The sequence below is a fragment of the Ursus arctos genome, unplaced genomic scaffold, assembly GCF_023065955.2.
Source record: "Ursus arctos isolate Adak ecotype North America unplaced genomic scaffold, UrsArc2.0 scaffold_11, whole genome shotgun sequence".
Taxonomy (NCBI): Eukaryota; Metazoa; Chordata; class Mammalia; order Carnivora; family Ursidae; genus Ursus; species Ursus arctos.
Window position 1 is genome coordinate 64,652,181 of NW_026622775.1, and position 16,201 is coordinate 64,668,381.

Sequence of the window (16,201 nt, forward strand, 5' to 3'; positions counted from 1 at the left end):
CCACGAACACTAGTTAGTGAATATTAAAGCACTGCTTCCTAGGGGAAATACAGGGCTAGGTTCCTGTGAGCCTCTGGTCACAACATTTTCATTAATTGATCAACATATAACCTTGTTTCACATGTGTTTAAGAACACCTTATATATATAATTGTTGATTCAATACTGAACTGCCAGCCAGAAGTGCTATAACTCAAGGCTGAATGAAGCTTACCTAACACATGTTATTTTCTCCATCAGGCACATCACAGCCTTCTTGCACTTAGGAACACTACACAACATTTCAGTAGTACCCTTAAGGGTCATTTTAAATAATGAAATCACCAACAAACAGCACAAAAATGAAAACAAAAACAAAAAAAACAAAACCCGTGGCAGTAAACAGACTGAAAAAGACACACACACTGTATTTACTATTTTACATTTGCAATTATTGCTATATCTACCTATATGTTGAAAACCATGAGTTCACACCAGTATCTTCTATTCTAAACCACCATTCTAATTTTCTCCTTTTTCACACTTGTAATTTCCATTCCAGATAACACAAAACCTAGCTCCCATTATCCTTAATATTATCTACTTCCTAGATCAACCCTCTGCAAGTAACCAATCTTCCGCTGCTGTTCTCTTCTCTGCACCCCCCCCCCCCAGAGGTATGTTCCTCACCTTGCTCCATTCTAACATCCTGTGCCAGACCAGCCCTCCGTGAGAATGCCCTTTTTACCACATTGGGCTGCCAGAGACCACACCCCACCAGTGCCTCCTCCACAAGAGCAGCCTGCACGCCCTGTGGCTCCCTACTTCTGTGCGGACGCCTGATCGTACTGACAGAGCACCTTCTAATGTCTTTTGAACTGAGTTGTTTCAGAAGGGTTGACAAAGAAGGGGAAGGACAATGCAAACAGTTTTGGCAGCTGAGTTTTCCTCAGCACTTGAAAGAAAAAAATAGAGATCATATAGGCAATTTAGATCTTTAAATTGGGCCAATAATTAAAAAAACCAAGAAATCATTATGTTGTGGCAGAAGTATGGTGCAAATATCCTTCAACTTTTAAAACAATCTGCTTATTTTCAGTACTCACTATTTTATATTATTAGGAACACAATTTTTGTGCTCAGTGGAGTAACCGTCACAGCAACTGATTGTACACGCATTTGCTAGTCACCTTTTCATCTTTTGTTTGTACTAGAATCTAGGCAGCTTTTGGCAAGGTGGTGGAAATGCGCCTTCCTGACCAGCAAATACAGAATGGCTTTGTCAGGATTGTAGGTAGACAGGTCACTTTATGGCTCCTAAAATTTTTCTTCAGTGTTATATTTCTTGTTAAATAAATAAATAAATGTCATGAATGCAACTGAGATCTTAGTTTTTCTCTCCTCTAGGAAAAAAGCAGTTAAGATCATTTCCTTCATGTCATCAGGAATGGGTCACTCTTTCTCCACATTTACATTAATACCTGTAAAGAATGATTATTGCTACTCTTTCTTTTTTTCTTTATAGGCTCTACGACAGGGATAACAGACACATGGCTACACTTCCTCCTTCTGTACTCACTACTGTATCCAGATTGAAAGTAGGCCTGGAAAAGGAAATTCTGGAACCAACATCATGTGTATGTACCATCATAACTCCATCTCCTGGCACATGAATCAATGGAGAGATGAATCCATGAATAAGTAAGATACTGGCAGAGTGGCGTGGACATGCTGTCTGTTCATTTCCATCTCTGTCAATGTATAGACAGCATTCCAGATCTCATCTTTAATTAAAACAAACAGATTCAAACCCCTCAATATTAAGTCGGTCTGTTCTCATTAGAAATGAAACAGACAGGCTCAGCAGTGATTATTTCTGGCATAAAAGATAACACACTACCTCTGCACTCGGTACACTCGAGTCCACGGAGGCACAAGAGCAAGGATCCGAGCCACCAATTCAATCAGGTCGCTAGGAGAATAACTCTTATATCTTCCTGATTTCCATAGCTCATAAAGCCCAGTTCCACGAATTACCAGGGTAGGGTAGAGTTTCAAACCATCAGGACGAAAAGCAGGGTTCTCAAAAAACTCCTGTGAATGGAGAACAGAAAATTACCACTCCATTAGTTATGTAGAGATTGATGAAGTTTCCATGGTCAAGTCTCAGTCCTGGGCCAGCTTCTCTCACATACCTACCAAGTCCTTAGACTGCCTTTCCTTTCCATCAAGGGAGGGGATGCAGACAAAATAGCAACTCATTGTTTTTAGTCTCACTGGAGCAAAATGTGTGTGTGCTGGGTTACAAAGCCCTTGTTAACAGCCCGTCTACTGCTGCAATCTCATCTCATGCCACCCGCACCACCCTGCCTTTCTGCCTCTGCAAAGGCAATTTCCTCGGTCTGGAAAGTACGTCAATTTTACTTCATCTAGCTAATCTCCAGGTCTCGGCATGAATGCCAATTCTTCTGAGAGGCCTTCCTGACCTTCAAATACAAGTTGCCTTGCTTGAAAAAAAATTCATATAAATTCTATATTACTGCTTTCTTAATATCATCACACTGATAATTTATTCGATGCCTGCTTTCACCTCTAGACTGTATATCCTCCTTTCATAATAGAATATACTTAATTGTTTAAACTTTTCAAAAGCTGCGACCGAGATCATCACTTGCCTGCAAAACCTAAAATATTTACTATATAGCCCTTAGCAGGAAGAGTAAGCCAATCCCTGGATATGCCTATTTTGTCTTCCGGCCAACTGGCACCATTCCTAACCTGGGATACACACTATTTGTTATCTAGACACTGAGAAATACATCTAATTTATCTACTTTGACATAGTCATTTCCTGTACTATATCATCCCAGCTGGCTTTATTTGGGATAAAGCAAGGAGACACGGGCATTATCCTTTCCATGACTTTGCACTGCTCGTTTGCTCTTAATTTAGCACAGTGTGTGACAGAAGACCGAAGGTGGACTCAGTTTCCTCTCACCCCACCCTGGCATTAGCATCTATAGAGCTAGCTGTACTATATCTTGTGACTTTAACAATGCTTTTTATCTTGTGCTACATTATTCTTAGAGAGCTTTCCGCTGCTTGCTTTTCAAAGAAACCTAACTACAGACTCTTCGATCTCTCTCATTGATTTCTGTCATATTCTTTTTTTTTATTTTAATGCTTTTTTATTATGTTAGTCACCATACAGTACATCCTTGGTTTCTGATGTAAAGTTCAATGATTCATTACTTGCGTATAACACCCAGTGCACCATGCAATACGTGCCCTCCTTACTAGCCATCACCAGTCTATCCCATTCCCCCACCCCCATCCCCTCTGAAGCCCTCAGTTTGTTTCTCATAGTCCATAGTCTCTCATGCTTCATTCCCCCTTCTAATTACCCCCCCCTTTCTTTATCCCTTTCTTCCCCTACCGATCTTCCTAGTTCTTATGTTCCATAGATGAGAGAAATCATATGATAATTGTCTTTCTCTGCTTGACTTATTTCACTTAGCATTATCTCCTCCAGTGCCGTCCATGTTGCAGCAAATGTTGAGAACTCGTTCTTTCTGATAGCTGAGTAATATTCCATTGTATATATGGACCACAACTTCTTAATTCAGTCATGTGTTGAAGGGCATCTTGGTTCCTTCCACGATTTAGCTATTGTGGACAATGCTGCTATAAACATTGGGGTGCATATGGCCCTTCTCTTCACTACGTCTGTATCTTTGGGGTAAATACCCAGTAGTGCAATGGCTGGATCATAGGGTAGCTCAATTTTTAACTTTTTAAGGGACCTCCACACTGTTTTCCAGAGTGGCTGTACCAACTTGCATTCCCACCAACAATGTAGGAGGGATCCCCTTTCTCCACATCCTCTCCAGCAATTGTTGTTTCTTGCCTTGTCAATTTTTGCCATTCTAACTGGCGTAAGGTGGTATCTCAGTGTGGTTTTGATTTGAATTTCCCTGATTCTTAAATGCTGTATTCTTTGTGCATCATTGGTCTTAGGGATATTATTCTGTAATTCCATGTAATTTTCCTTGTAACATTTATATATTAACAATTCATCTGGCCTTTATAAGTATTCTATAGCCACCCAAAAGAACATGTATGCAAGTCATTCTATACCTAGTTTGAGTCCGTATTGGAATATGGGATTTCAGAAAAGTAGTTCAAGTGCTTATATGATAAATTTAGAAGACAGGTGGGCTGATAAGAATGATCGATGAAATTGGTTCTGGACTTCTGGTTAAACATGGAGAATTGAAACATGCGTTTTCTTCCTTTCCCTCCAAAATCACAGTAATGTAAGAAACAAACTTTTAAAAAACTATAAACCCAGAAGAACAAAAAGAACATGACAGGAGATGGGGGTTAGGGGTTAGAGGACAGGACCAGTGATGGTAATAAATTTTTGGAAGACAGAAAATGGATGAAGATTGGTTAATGACTTGGCAAGTAAAAAAAACTGTAAACCAAGTATCTGCAAAAGTGGATACCAATGAAGGTTCAGCTCAGTCACATTAGAGTCCTAGAAAGGCTCATGGGTCAAAAGTACCATTAACCAGGGAGGATGGAAGAAATCGTGGGATCAAATCTGAACATGAAGAGATTTATCCCTTATTCCTTCACCCTGCCTATAGGTAGTCACCTGCCCATTTGTTCCCTGGAGAAACTGCGGGATTCTGAGATTTCAGATACAAAGAAGGCCTAGGTGAGGATAAAGGCTGAAAACAGAGATTAAGTGAAAGCCAGCACACTGACTGGTGGATGCCCTGCCTTGCTCCCTGGATGCCAGCAGCCAATCTTCTGTGACCTACTCATACCAGCCACCCTTAAGCAGGAAGTTGGAGAGTTCATCTCTGGATTAATCAAATGGCCCTAAATAGGAGTTCAAGATGCTGACGTTTGAGAATCCCCTAAAGAAAAGGAGGTTTGGGGCACGCCTGGCTGGCTCAGTCAGTAGAGCATGTCACTCTTCATCTTGGGGTTGTGAGTTTGAGCCCCATGTTGGTAGATTACTGAAAAATAAAATATTAAAAATATAAATAAAATAAAACCTTAAAAAAAGGAGAGCTTATTACATGACTATCCTTCAATGAGGTATACTAGCAGCTAGCCACCTAGAGCTTGCAATCTGTTCTTTCAGCCCCTTACTTTTATTTTTTAATTTTAATTAAAAAAAAATTTTTTTAAGAGAGGGAGAGAGGGGGGTGGGTGGAGTAGAAGGAGAGGGAAAGAGAGAATCTTCAGCAGGCTCCACACCCAGCATGGAGCCTGAGATGGGGCTCAATCTCACAACTCTGAGATCATGACCTGAGACGAAATCAAGAGTTGGACGCTTAACTGACTAAGCTACTCAGGGCCCCCTGGCCCCTTACTTTTAAAGTATGACCATTTGGCTAAGGACCAACAGAACCTTGGAGGAAGCCTAGAAAATAAAGGGCAGAACAAAACAAAAAAGAAAAAAAAGGAACTTGAAGGAAAGATGCATTGCATAAAGGAAAATAGAACTTAAAAAAACCCTATAATTCCTTCAAAGAGAGAAGATCTATTACATCCCTTAAACAAGAACAAGATGCTAGAGAAAATCAAACAACCAGAAGGTAAGAAAGAACTCTTGAAAATCAAAGCTATAACAAATATAAAAACATTTCACAGAAAAGTTGAAAGATAAACATGAGAATAGAAGCAGGAAAAAAAAAAAGGACAAATAGGTAAAAAATACAGGAAAATACCTGATGAATCTGGGAGAGCCAACATTTGCTTAATAGGAGTTTTAGAAAGAGAACACAGAAAATGAAAGGGGAAAATCATCCAGTGGTACCAGGAAATTTCCCAGATGACAGATCCTTCCAAAATCCAGCACAATTAGTTAAAAAACTCTTGCCAAGATACAACATAGTGAAATTTCACAACATATGGGATAAAGACAATTTCCTAAAATATTCCAGAGTTAACAAAACACCCAGGTTACATAGATCATAGGATTAAAGAATAAGGAATATAGGATTAGGAATAAAAACAATATTGAGCTCCTTAACAGCAATGCTAGAAGCTACAAGGCAATGGTCAATGCCTTAAAAAAATGTTTTTACACAATTCTGTAAGTGTGAAGGTTGCATAGTCATTTTTTGAGCACACCAAAGGCTTACTTTCTATGACAAATCTTTCCTAAGGAAGCTGGTGGAAAATGTGTTTTAGTAAAGGCAAGGAATAAACAAATAAAAAGGGTTAACTTGGAATCCAGAAAACAAAGAATCCAATCCAGGAGACTGGTGAAGAGAAGCTCTCCAAGGAGGACAGTTGTGAACCAGGCACAGAGAACTGCCAGTCTAGTTTGGAGGTGGAAGACAAGACATCCGTAAGTCATGTCCGCCAGGCTAAAAAAGGAACTGAGAGAATATCGGATTAATTAGGCCACTGATCGAGAGGTCTTAACATTGAGTGGGTGGATACCCTTGAAAGTTACAAGTGCATAGAGAACTAAGTAAAAAAAAGACAATTATTAATTCTAGAAAAAAATCAAAAGGTTATTCAAGAAAAGAATGTTAGTATATTACTTGGCTCTATGTCAGTAATCATTTATGTAAAAAACTATAATGTAAACATTGACTACTAATGTAACTAAAATAGTGACGTAACAATATTGGGAGAATGGGAGCAGAGTATAAAAGAATTAACTTTGGGGCGCCTGGGTAGCGCAGTCGTTAGGCGTCTGCCTTCGGCTCAGGGTGTGATCCCGGCGTTCCAGGATCGAGTCCCACATCGGGCTCCTCCACTGGGAGCCTGCTTCTTCCTCTCCCACTCCCCCTGCTTGTGTTCCCTCTCTCACTGGCTGTCTATCTCTATCAAATAAATAAAAAATCTTAAAAAAAAAAAAATTAACTTTTCACCTACGATAACAGTAAGACAAAAGAATCCACCCAGCTACAACAGCTGAACGTGGTAGAGGACTACTAACTGTGTTTTGATATGATCTCTGTACGATTTACTCAATTTTCAAATAATATTTAACAGTGATTTTATTATTTAACAACTTTTACATTATAAAGATAAAAAAATTAATCTGATAAACATTCTGGTGCAATGCGAATGTAATACCAGAAGGGAACAGGGCTGGTGGCAGGGTGACTTAGTTCTGAGAAGCTGTTTCACTGTGTAGGTGAGCTGACGACAGCATGAGCTGAAGTAGTGGCAGTGGGGACTGGGAGGAGGGGAGCGCTGAAGGATATGCAGAGAGAGTGACTGACAACCTCCTGTGGAGTTAGATTCAGGGTATGAAGGGAGAGTCACAGCAGCAAAGATTTACTGAGCACTCACTATGTGCCAGGTGTGTTTCTAAGTGTGTCACATGCATTTTTTCAGCTAATCGTCACAATAGGGAGATAATATAATTAACCTCATTCTTGAGATGAAGAAACTGGGGAACAAAGCAGTCAGTCTCCTACTAAGTACTGGGGGCCAGGATCCAAACTAAGCGGTCTAGCTCCAGAGTCCAAATATTCTCTACTTGCTCCGGAATGACTCCTGAATTTCTGGCTAGGGAGAATATGTGGATGAAGGGGCCACCAAGTATGAAAGGAAAAAAAAGAGGATGAGACTGCTGGAGGAAAGGATAAGTATGTCCACGCTGGACATACTAAGTTCTAACTACATATAAGATATCTGGTGCTAGTTCAGAGTATTAAGTAATTGGTCTGAGGAGCCTAAGGCTTCAGGCTGGAGAGAAAATGAGACTCACCAAAGTGTAAGTGGTCGAGTTAGAACAACAGAAGAAAGGCAAGCAGATAGAAGAGAGCTAAAGACAGAACCTACATTTCAGTGGTGGGAACAAAAAGAATAGCAGAAAAGAAAGAGTCCTGGAGGTAAGAAGAGAGCCAAGAGACAGAAGAGAGCCAAGAGACAGAAGAGTCACAAAAGCCAGGAGGGTGAGAATCCCAAAATGGAGACAGTCTTTAATGACAACAAATGCTAAGACTGAATAATATGACAGCAGAGAAGCACCCTTTGCATCTGGAGATTGGCAAGTATTTCACAACATTTGAGAGAGGAGTTTCAGTGGAGGGTGGGAGCCAAACTGCAGTGGGTCTGGGGAAAGAAGGGGAGGAGGGAGCAGAGACACGAGCTTTGGAAAATGATCTGGGTGCACTCAAGGAAAAGGAAAGGAAGGTATTGCTGTCTTTCATTGTAGGTCTTTTGGTACAATCTGGCTTTTAAAATTCTGCATGTATTCCTTTGATACAAATAAAAAATAACGAAAAGCAGAATGAGGTTTAAAGTTTTAAGATCCAATTGACTTGTATTTCAGGTCATGCATAGTCATTCATAGTCAAACTTCTCTTCACCTAAAAAAGCTACCACTAAAAGATGCCATGGAAAGGGTGCTTCCCTAAGAGCTTGGGTTCGACCTGAGACTCACCTCTGACTTGACTCAATCTCATCAGGCCGGCTTCCTCAACTGAGGAGACTACAACAAGTGGTCTTTTCTGACAGAATGCTGCAGTGATAAAAAGCTTCTGCACAGCCAAGAAACAGTTAAAAAAAACTAAGAGGCAGCCCACGGAATGGGAGAAGATATTTGCAAATGACACTACAGATAAAAGACTGGTATCCAAGATCTACAAAGATCTTCTCAAACTCAACACACAAGAAACAAATAAACAAATAAAAAAATGGGCAGAAGATATGAACAGACACTTTTCCAATGAAGACATACAAATGGCTAACAGACACATGAAAAAATGTTAAAAATCATTAGCCATCAGGGAAATTCAAATCAAAACCACATTGACATACCACCTTACGCCAGTTAGAATGGCAAAAATTGACAAGGGAGGAAACAATTGTTGGAGAGGATGTGGAGAAAGGGGATCCCTCCTACACTGTTGGTGGGAATGCAAGTTGGTACAGCCACTCTGGAAAACAGTGTGGAGGTCCCTTAAAAAGTTAAAAATTGAGCTACCCTATGATCCAGCCATTGCACTACTGGGTATTTAACCCAAAGATACAGACGTAGTGAAGAGAAGGGCCATATGCACCCCAATGTTCATAGCAGCATTGTCCACAATAACTAAATCGTGGAAGGAGGCGAGATGCCCTTCAACAGATGACTGGATTAAGAAGTTGTGGTCCATATATACAATGGAATATTACTCAGCCATCAAAAAGAACGATTTCTCAACATTTGCAGCAACATGGACGGGACTGGAGGAGATAATGCTAAGTGAAATAAGTCAAGCAGAGAAAGACAATTATCATATGGTGTCACTCATTTATGGAACATGAGAAGTAGGAAGATCGGTAGGAGAAGAAAGGGAAGAACAAGGGGGTGGGTAAACAGAAGGGGGAATGAACCATGAGAGACTATGGACTCTGGGAAACAAACTGAGGGCTTCAGAGGGGAGGGGGGTGGGGGAATGGGATAGGCTGGTGATGACTATTAAGGAGGGCACGTATTGCATGGTGCACTGGGTGTTATACGCAAGTAATGAATCATGGAACTTCACATCAAAAACTAGGGATGTACTGTATGGTGACTAACATAATATAATAAAAAAATATTATTATAAAAAAAAAGAATGCTGCAGTGACTTGTATCCTATGCCACTATCTTCAGTAACAAGCCTTTATATTAAAAACAAGTAACAACAAATACCGCTAGCCATCCCCGCCAAACAGTAACTCAATCAGACTGGCTCAGTGGGGAAAAAAAAGAACTCGTGTCAGATGTTAATGAACTTTGAAAGACTACTGGTAACTGACAGGAGATTCTGAAGAGAAACAGATATTCTTCAAGCATTTTCAGCAATCTTAGCTTGGATATTTAAGAGCAGTATAATTTTTAAAGAAATAAAACACCAAAAGAGCTAGTCACTTTGAGTAATAAATAAGTCCTATCTGAGGATAGGTGGAAAGGGTGAACTTAATGCTTTTAAGGTAAATTCCTGAATTTCCACCACAACAAGGACTTTCAGCTTTGTAAGAAAAAAGAAAACTTTATTTCTGAGTTCCTGCAAAACATAAGCAAATGCTATTTATCACACACAGCTACAAGCTCTGCACCTACCACTAGATAAGAGGGTGAATTTGTCACGAACAGATGCAAATAAACAGATACTAAGAGTAGTGAGCCAGAGCTGACCTAAACAACAAGGTGTGAGGTCTAAGCCAATTTATAACTAGCACACTGGAGGCATACAAACCAAGATATAGCTCTGATATCTCAGCAGGCTGGGTAGTAGCTTTATGGATTCATGCCAGGCAAGGCCATCCTGTCCCCTATAAAGATAACATTTGGTACACTTCTGTAATTATATGAGCGGACTCCCGATTTAGCAACCCCTCCTATGGAACAAAACACATTAACTGAAGAAAATAAATCTGTGATGGGACACAGATAGGACAATAAAATAAAGTAGGGAAAAAAAGTTTTTAAAGTATAAAATAGGGGTGTCTGGGTGGTTCAGTTGGTTAAGCGTCTGCCTTCAGCTCAGGTCATGATCTCAGAGTCCTGGGATCGAGCCCTGCATCGGGGTCCCTGCTCAGTGGGGAGTCTGCTCCCTCTCCCCCTGCTAGTCCTACTAATGCAGGAAAGGTTGTGAATTCCAAGTAGGCCCAAACAAGATTTCCTAAACAAAAACTAGTTTTAGAAGTTTTTGTGTAAACTTTTATTGGAGTGTATCTTAGATACAGAAAAGTACACAAACTCTTAAAGTATGTATCTTGACAGATTTTTACACATCTTATAACCAGCACCCAGACACTCAAATTAAGAAAAAGAATATCAAGGGGCGCCTGGGTGGCTCAGTCATTAAGCATCTGCCTTCGGCTCAGGGCGTGATCCAGGCATTCTGGGATCGAGCCCCATGTCGGGCTCCTCCGCTGGAAGCCTGCTTCTTCCTCTCCCACTCCCCCTGCTTGTGTTCCCTCTCTCACTGGCTGTCTCTATCTCTGTCAAATAAATAAATAAAATCTTAAAAAAAAAAAAAAAAAGAATATCAAAACCTTACAAGCCCACCTCATGCCTGTTTCCAGTTACAATTCTACCCAAAGTTTTTGGACTTCATATTAACAGAATTGTATGTTAGTTAGTCTTTTGGATCTGGTTTCCTTTGCTCAATTTTATGTTGAAAAGAATCAGTCATGTTGTTGCATGAGGTTGTAATTAATTATTATTTTTTATAGTATTTCATTGTATGACTACATCACAATTTATTTATCCATTCTATTGTTAATGGATACTTGTTCCACTCCGATGATATTACCAACAGTAATTTGTGACCATTACTTTTGGTAAATAAATGTGTAGGCATTTCTGTTGAGTATAGATCTAGGAGTACAATTGCTGGGTCGTGGGATATGCATATATACTCACCCTTAGTAGATAATGTCAAATATGATATACCAATGTGTTAGCAGTAAATGAAGAATTCTAGTTGCTCCATACTCTTAGCAACACTTGATTTTGTCTTTTTTCATTTTATCTATTCTTAGCTTTTCTGGTGAGTATATAGTAGGAACACATCATAGTTTTAAATTTAATTTATTTTAAGATTAATGACTTTGAGGACTTTTAAGTATGCTTATTGGCTATCTGAATACCCTATTTGTGAAGTGTTTGTTCAAGTGTTTTTGCCCGTTCTCCTATTGGGACATCTGCTTTTTGCTTATTGATCTGTAGAAATTCTTAATTTTAAGGCAATATAATTTTGCAGACAATTTTCCCTCTAGAGAGAAATGTTAGCTCTATTTTGTCATTCATTTATTTGCTGGGATGCAGTCAGAAAAGGCATACAGTCTGTTCATATTCCCTTTTGAGTTTTTCTGAGAAGATTACAAACAAGAAGATAGATGTTTACATAAAGAATTGTCTTTGCAATATTATCACTGAACTATTCTTTATTTTGAAGACACTAAGGAAAATGAATAGTAAGACTCAGCTATTTGCGGTTATTTGAAACATGCCATATCTTTTTCTAAGGATACCTAAAGTTTTGAATTCTGACTATATCTCTGGTCCACTTAGGAGCTGTGCTAAAGAAAAGTCTCTTTTAGGGTCTTCAGGGTCTTTTAGGCTTGGAGTCTGGGTACCTGGCTATTAACTACTGAGGAGAGGCTATTAGACTCAAAATCTTTACACAGCTAACATAGGGGAATTAGTAACAGGTACATTTATGAATTAGTACTATCTTATAAATAGGCCTTCAGTTGTAATTCACTGGCTTAAAAATTACAAAGATAAACTACTGACAAGCAAAGAATTATTAAATATGTCACAAATAAGGCAAGGTGAATTCCATTTTTCTAAATAGAGTAAAATAAAGTATTTTTGTGAATAAAATAACCTGATAATACTTTCACCCTCTTCTCTAAAAGACTATCCCAAAGGCACTTTCCCTAGCTGAGAATCTGAAGGAAAAAAAAAAAAAAAAAAAGAGTTCTGATCAATCTCATTTCCCAAAACAATGGGAACACAGATCAAGCAAACACGTGATAAAGTGACAACCCCCCTCCCCCAAACAACAAAACAAAGAAGAAAAACCCAAACCAACCAACCCGGAGTTAGGTATTCAAATTTAAAGAACAGAAAACCTAGGAAAAAAACACAAGTATTTTCTTTCACTATTCAATAAAATCCTGGAAGAGAAAAGCAGCTCTAAGTTCAGAAGCATCTGAAGAAATCATAAAGGATGGATTTCACAACAGATACAAAAGTGAAAGCCCAAGACAGAGTGGGCAAAAATATTTGTAACAACTATTTAAAAAAACCAGCGAGGGGCATGTGTGTCGCTCAGTCAGTTAAGCGTCTGCCCTTGGCTAAGGGCATGATCTTGGGGTCCTGGGGTCAAGCCCCATGTCGGGCTCCCTGCTTAGCGGGGAGTCTGCTTCTTCGTCTCCCTCTGTCCCTCCTCTCCTGCTCGTGAGCACGCTCTCTCTCTCAGATAAATAAATAAAATCTTAAAAAAACCCAACCAACCAACCAAAAAAACTCCCAATGAATCCAGAATGTCCTTACCTAGAAAGTTCATCTAAATTAACATTAAAAATATTCATATCCAACAGAGTAATTAGAGAACAAAAACACACAATTCCAAAAAGATGAAAGAATTATGATTATTACATGCAAACCTGAAAAATATATTACTATAATTACAAAATACAAGTTGAAATGGCACTTTAATCCACCAAATTAGCAAAGGTAGAAACATTATATCTGTGTGTGTGTGTGTGTAAATACATACACAGGAGAGAATTATTTGAGGATTAAAAGATAACCCTGTTAAAATGACTGTAAATTGTTACAACCCTCTGAAAAGCAACTAAGTAATATGGTGAGATTCTTGAAGTGTTTATACCTTTACCTGATAATTCTACTCTAGGGAATTTATCCCAAAGAAATAATCCTAAATACTACAAAAAGTTATAGGCATAAAACTGATCACCTGCAGTGGTATTTACAATGTAAAAAAACTGGCAATACCTTCAATTTAAAAAAAATTTGGAAAGAATTAACCAAAGTATGGCATATTTATTCAATGGAAATTAAGTACATATTTAAATATGTTTTTTTAATAATAATATTTTTTTATTATATGATGTTAGTCACCATACAGTACATCCCTGGTTTTTGATGTAAGTTCGATGATTCATTAGTTGCTGGCGATGGGTACTAAGGAGGGCACATATTTAAATATGTTAACATTTTAACAGAGACCAGGCTATATAACACAGATAAATGCTTGCATAACATTAAGTGAAAAAGCCATTAAAATAATTACTTACCATATATGTAAGTGTAAGTGTGTGTGTGTGTGTGTGTGTGTATAAACCACCTCAACCCTCCAAAAAGCCTAAGCATAAAAAAATCCTAGAAGGAAGTATATTAAAATGTTAGGGTTTTATTTGGTGTTGGGGCTGTGAATGACTTTTCTTTCACTACAGTGTTTCTACTATGCTATAATGAGGACCTACTGCTTAAATAATGAGGTGGAGATTAGTAAATAATCAAAAAGGACAGAGGGCAGATAGAGCAGCATGCAGAACACTCTAAGTTAGCCTGGTTTAAGGCAATACTTACTGTGAACTGTTCAATGTCTCTCTCTAGTCCCACATTTGGCAGATCAGGCATCATATGAGCCACGACTTTGAAACCAGAATCCTTGGCAAGGTGAAACGACTCACATACTGCCTTCACAGTGTGGCCCCTGAGGAAAGAAAATTCGCTACCTGTTATACAAATAAATGGGCAAGAGGGTTAACACAAGCAACAGAGGGAAAACAATCTGAGACATGTAATGGTAGTTTTAAAATGAAGAATAATATGATTGGGAAATAAAAATCTCAGAAAATCATTTTATATCTCTAGCTCTGCGAAGGCCTGGAAATAAATCATCTCACTTCGAAGAAGTCATTTACCCAGTAAATGACTGGGTTGACCAGAGTTAATGTACACTAAAATTATTTGGACTATAAAAAAAATATTTGGTTTAGCATCATCAGCTGAAGTAAGCTTACTAATGTAAATATTTAAGTTAAAAACAAAAATAATGAGCTCAAAACCATGCAGAAGCAGCCTCTTGTTACGCTCTTTCCTTTAAAAATCTTTTGAAATTATTTGGAGAGAGAGATGAAGAATGTCACCTACATACAAAATAGATTTCATTTTGGTGGTCTCCAAGGTCCTTTAAAAAGGTGAGAAGAGTGAATGATTTGGTGACAAGGCAGAATCATTTGGGGCCAGCTGGATAAATCATCTTAACATTCTAGTACCACATCCAAGTAGGAAGCAAGCCCTAATAACAGTTTGGGGCTACTATAAACTGAAGCCCTACGCCAATCCTTTCACTTCCAGGACATTCCCATTCACCACACACACAAAAATCCTAGTAACATGGACTCCATCCCACTCTGGATGTTACCATCCACTTCCACTAATCCATTTCCAATCTCTTTTTGCTAGCCACGTTCCAATTTATATGACTAGGTGAGGTCTCTCTTCTGATACCCCAACCAAATATCCAGTACTCTAAAGTTCTACTGTACAATACCACTGTCCCTAGGCACATGTAGTTACTCAGTTTATACCTGAATTAATTAAAATGAAAAATTCAGTTCTTCAGTTGCACACTATCATATTGGACAGTGCAGATGTGGAACACTTCCATCACTGTAGAATGTTCTGCTGGACAGCTCTGCTCTTAAGCAAACCCCCAACTGGTTGTTCTACAAGTATCTAGAACTCAGGACATCCAAAAACGAAACTCACCTTCCCTCCAAGACTCCTCTACTTCCCATTTTCTCCTACCCCCATTTCCATTCAGTCACCAAACACGGTCATTTGCTTCTTTTCAAGACATCATTTCTTGTTTAAATGAGCACAACAGCCTCTTAACTGGTCTCTAACATCCAGCCTCTAACTGGATTAGGCACTTCCTAATCCAACTCCATACTATGATCCTTCCAAAGGGATCTAAAATGCAGATATGCTCCTATCACAACTTACCTTACAGCCTGTCCTCAGATTAAAGCCTGTCCTCATAGCCCATGGAATGGGAGAAGATATTTGCAAATGACACTACAGATAAAAGACTGGTATCCAAGATCTACAAAGAACTTCTCAAACTCAATACATGGGAAACAAATAATCAAATAAAAAAATGGGCAGAAGATATGAACAGACACTTTTTCAATGAAGACATACAAATGGCTAACAGACACATGAAAAAATGTTCAAAATCATTAGCCATCAGGGAAATTCAAATCAAAACCACTTTTCTGAAATCCCATATTCCAATACGGATTCAAACTAGGTGTAGAATGACCTGCATACGTGTTCTTTTGGGTGGCTATAGAATACTGATAAAGGCCAGATGAATTGTTAATATATAAATGTTACAAGGAAAATTACATGGAATTACAGAATAATATCCCTAAGACCAAATGATGCACAAAGAATACAGCATTTAAGAATCAGGAAAATTCAAATCAAAACCACACTGAGATACCACCTTACACCAGTTAGAATGGCAAAAATTGACAAGGCAGGAAACAACAATTGCTGGAGAGGATGTGGAGAAAGGGGATCCCTCCTACATTGTTGGTGGGAATGCAAGTTGGTACAGCCACTCTGGAAAACAGTGTGGAGGTCCCTTAAAAAGTTAAAAATTGAGCTACCCTATGACCCAGCCATTGCACTACTGGGTATTTGCCCC

General features: G+C 38.8%; 1 protein-coding gene across 1 annotated transcript in view; it reads right to left on the reverse strand.

Annotated features, from left to right (window-relative positions):
* Nucleotides 1-16,201, reverse strand: part of ELP3 (elongator acetyltransferase complex subunit 3) — a 101,230-nt gene that overhangs the window by 40,414 nt on the left and 44,615 nt on the right. The window contains exons 9-10 of the mRNA XM_026518933.4: nucleotides 14,068-14,194; nucleotides 1,879-2,072 (exon numbers count right to left, since the gene is read on the reverse strand). Coding sequence (XP_026374718.1) covers nucleotides 1,879-2,072; nucleotides 14,068-14,194 — 321 coding nt within the window. The remainder of the gene's footprint in view (nucleotides 1-1,878; nucleotides 2,073-14,067; nucleotides 14,195-16,201) is intronic.